The following is a 3,835-nucleotide window of genomic DNA, read 5'->3' as shown; positions in this document are numbered from 1 at the left end:
ATTCCCATACTCCAGAATTTCATGATCATTTGTTAATATATATAATTAAATCATGAATTATATGCAGTATTTAGGGTAACATTACTCCCCCATTAAAATGAAATTGTCCAGAGATTGTTTTGATCTCATTTGTAAACACAGTCATGTACTTGCTTCCTGTAACGATTAAACATTGCTTACAGATAGAGCGACCACGTACTGGGTTGACAATCAAACACTTATTTTACACCTGGTATGAACGTTTTAATTGAATGGGACAATTACCTTTACCTCCCTGTTAAAGCGTTAAAGGTTGTATTAAGCACTGATCCACCAGAAGTGAAACCAAAATTGAAACGCTTGTCTGCTAGATATGTTGTCATGTTGTTTATTCTTCCTTGATCTGCAAATATTTCAGGTAGATTGGTAGAAGTACATAAGCTGGCAGCAACAGTTTCCTAACTTCAGGAGTAACAACACTGTTGGTATGTGTAGTATCAAAACAAGGCCATCTATCAACCATATTCCAGAACTCTGAGAGGTAGAAAGGGGTCAGTGGCAACAATGGGTTATTGCGATCACAGCTTCCCTTAAGAAGCTTCCTCCAGTCATCCAGATGAAGAGCCTTGAGGCCATAACCACGAAATAGGTCTTGAAAGTCTATAGTTTGGTGGTTGAAGATGTGGTATACATTTGGACTATCTTGACGGTTGGTGTGAACATACATCGCAATGCCCAATGAGGCTTTGGAAACATAGTCGACTGGTACCAGGTCGTATGGGAAGCTTATATCTGGATATGCACCAAGATTTATCATACCCATCAGAGTAGCAACAAATAGATCGTTGTTTGGACCTGCACCATCTGTGCTTCTTCCAGTTACTCTTCCTGGACGGATAATTGCCCCAGGCAGATACTTCAGTGCTTGTTGCATGACAGAATCGGCAACCCATTTACTCTTGCCATAACCTCCAATTATGGTATCAGCTGATCCGAGGGACATCTCCTCTGTGGCTGTCAATGGACCTTTAGATGGAAACAGGAATACACTGAGGGAGGAGATATACACCATGGTCTTCACACGATATGTTGAGGCCAATTTAATGATTTCTTTGACACTGTTTACGTTCACATTTCGGTGCTCTTTGTAAGACTGATTGTAGTTTACATAGGCTCCATTTGCGATGACAAGGTTGATATCTCTGCAAAGAATGTCATAGAGCTGACTATCTTGTATACCCAACCATGGTTTGCTGAGATCACCAACTATGACCCGAATCCTCTGCCTGTAGGCATCCTTCCATAACCCATATTTCAATAATGCCTCTTTGATTTTGGTCAGCCCTGTTGATTCAGACAATGTTCGGACCAGACAGAAGACAACAGCCTTGCTTGTTTCCAGGATTTCCATCAGTAAGAAGGAGCCAAGGAACCCAGATGCCCCTGTCAAGAGAACAGAGTCTAGTGTACTGGTTTGTGGTAAAAGAGATACGTTTTCTTTCAGTCGCGTCTCCTCATCCTCTCGAAATCTAGCATCCTCAATCAGATGAGATAAAGTTTCATCCATATCTGTCGTCTCTAATTTTCCCTTTGTGGCAGAGATACCATTTCTACGTAGTTGATGTATCAGGCTTTCCATACCTTCGAGTGTTGTGTGTTTAAAGAGATGGTTGAATGGAATTTCGATCTGTAGATTTTCCTTTATTTCTCTTTGTAAAAACACGTATCTCAGGGAGTTTCCACCTAAATCTTGGAATGAAGACTTCCTGGTGATTTTTCTGTGGGGAGGTAGTCCTAGTACTTTGCGCCAGATTCCTACCAGTGTCTGTTCCATATGTACTTCACATTCACTTCTTCCAGGGTCAGACTTGTCTATAAAATGGGTTTCATCTTTGCTGCATCTGTAACATGACAACTCAGCCATGGAGTTTCTGTCGATCTTGTCACTAAAGCTTCTTCTAAACTGTGTCGCTTCAATAGAATTAATTGTACTTGGAATCATACATTTAGGCAGTTTGTTCTTCAGTGACGTCTTGATTTCATTGAAATCTAAACCACAAGGTGATACAAATGCTCGTAGCGAGGAATTACCATCCAGACATTTATGAAGAACCACAACCGCCATTTCTACTCCATCAACTCTCAACAATTCTGCCTCGATCTCGTCTAGCTCAACCCTTTGTCCATGAACCTGAACTTGTCGGTCACCCCTCCCAAGGAAGTACAACATGCCATCTAAGTCCTTAGTGGCTATATCACCAGTTTTATAGTAAGTATATTGCATCCCATCACTCTTTTCCAGTTTTACAAAATGCTCCTCTGTGCGGCTAGCTGCATGCCCTATATAGCCGTTCGCAACACCAGGTCCACCAATGAATATTTCCCCAACTTCATTGGTCAAAACTGGTTTGTGTTTTACATCAAGTATAAGACACTCAACGTTTCTTATTGGTTGACCAATTGGAATAAATAAGCCCTCACCATGACCAGTGTTTTGGTGGTGATAAATGGTGGTACAAACCGTAGCTTCTGTTGGACCATATGCATTGTAAAACCGACAGTTGGGTCTACTCCATATCCCTGCAACTTGCCGTGGACATGCCTCGCCAGCACAAACTATATTTTGTAAAAGAGGGAAGTCTTCGGGGTTGTAAGTCGACAAGAGAGTTGGTGGTAATGTTATAGTCGTTACTTCTAATGCGTTCATAGACTTCACGAATTCCAAACCAAGCCTTTCCTCTTCTTGAAGAAGTACAAGTCTTCCCCCTGACAGGAGAGCCGTGAAAATCTCGGAAATGGTTGCGTCAAAACCTATGGATGCAAACTGACAAATTGTGTGACTTTGATCAAGATGCCATGCCTCGATCTGTGCGGTTATCATGTTTACTACGCCTCCTTGCATGATTCTTACGCCCTTTGGTAAGCCTGTTGAACCCGATGTATACATAACATAACACATGCCTTTGCACGCCAAAGCAAGAGTATCCCTTTCGCATTTGGATGCTCGAAGATTTACAAAAAGTTTCTGTACATATACATGTAATGAGGGATTGCATTGGTCAGCCATATTGTAGTCTTCAAACACCACATGTTGAGAGCAGATCACCATTAACGGTTTTGCATCATTAAGAATGAAGCCTGTGCGCTCTGTAGGGTAGTTTGTAGGAAGGGGTAAAAATCCCAGACCAAGTTTTAGCACTGCCAGAACACTAATCACATAGGCAAAACCGCTTTCCATATGAAGACCAACTAGAGAACCAGCTATATCCATGTTGTAAAAGTGCATGTTCAATACTTGAGTTATATCAGCTGCAAGTTTGTTCACTGCATCTTTTACCTCTGCATAGGTCATTACATTTTCAGTAGATATGAGGCAGGTCGAATCACCACACTCTTTACATTTATCTGTGAAGAGACTGTAGAGAGTTGACTTGTACTCCATTTTAAGTGCCTGATAGACGGCTAGGACGGAAGTTGAGTGATAGGTAACTGGAGAAGCAGTTTAGTCGATAACATGTGCTGGTCTAAAAATGGAAAGAAATGGGGGAAAATATGTCAGATTTATATAGGTACACTGAATGATGGGCAACACCACAAGATAAATCTAAGATTGTAATATATGTACATAAATTACAAAATATCAACTTAACCCAGTACCTTTTTTTTACTGTAGTGGTAGATTTATGTGTACTGCGTATGATATCGATTGATTGCAGTCTGATGAAGTTTGAGTGAGTGCCATAGCAACAGAGGTCGTCGTGCGCGTGATGAGTCAAATTGCGCCACCAACGTTAGGGAGTTCCGAGTAGACATCATCCAGCTGAAAGCGGACGTGACTTACAAGATTTTATTGATA

General features: G+C 41.2%; 1 protein-coding gene across 1 annotated transcript; it reads right to left on the bottom strand.

Annotated features, from left to right (window-relative positions):
• Positions 1-367: 367 nt before the first annotated feature.
• Positions 368-3,421, bottom strand: LOC144440654 (uncharacterized). The gene has a single exon (XM_078130040.1). The coding sequence runs from the start codon at positions 3,419-3,421 to the stop codon at positions 368-370; it is 3,054 nt and encodes a 1,017-aa protein (XP_077986166.1).
• Positions 3,422-3,835: the final 414 nt, after the last annotated feature.

This window comes from Glandiceps talaboti, chromosome 10, assembly GCF_964340395.1.
Source record: "Glandiceps talaboti chromosome 10, keGlaTala1.1, whole genome shotgun sequence".
Taxonomy (NCBI): domain Eukaryota; kingdom Metazoa; phylum Hemichordata; class Enteropneusta; family Spengelidae; genus Glandiceps; species Glandiceps talaboti.
The sequence above is the reverse complement of the archived record's forward strand: the minus strand, read 5'-3'. Positions and strand labels throughout refer to the sequence as shown.

Bases quoted from the DNA above. Each gene is read 5' to 3' on its own strand.
- LOC144440654 (XM_078130040.1), bottom strand. From the start codon at position 3,421: ATGGAGTACAAGTCAACTCTCTACAGTCTCTTCACAGATAAATGTAAA.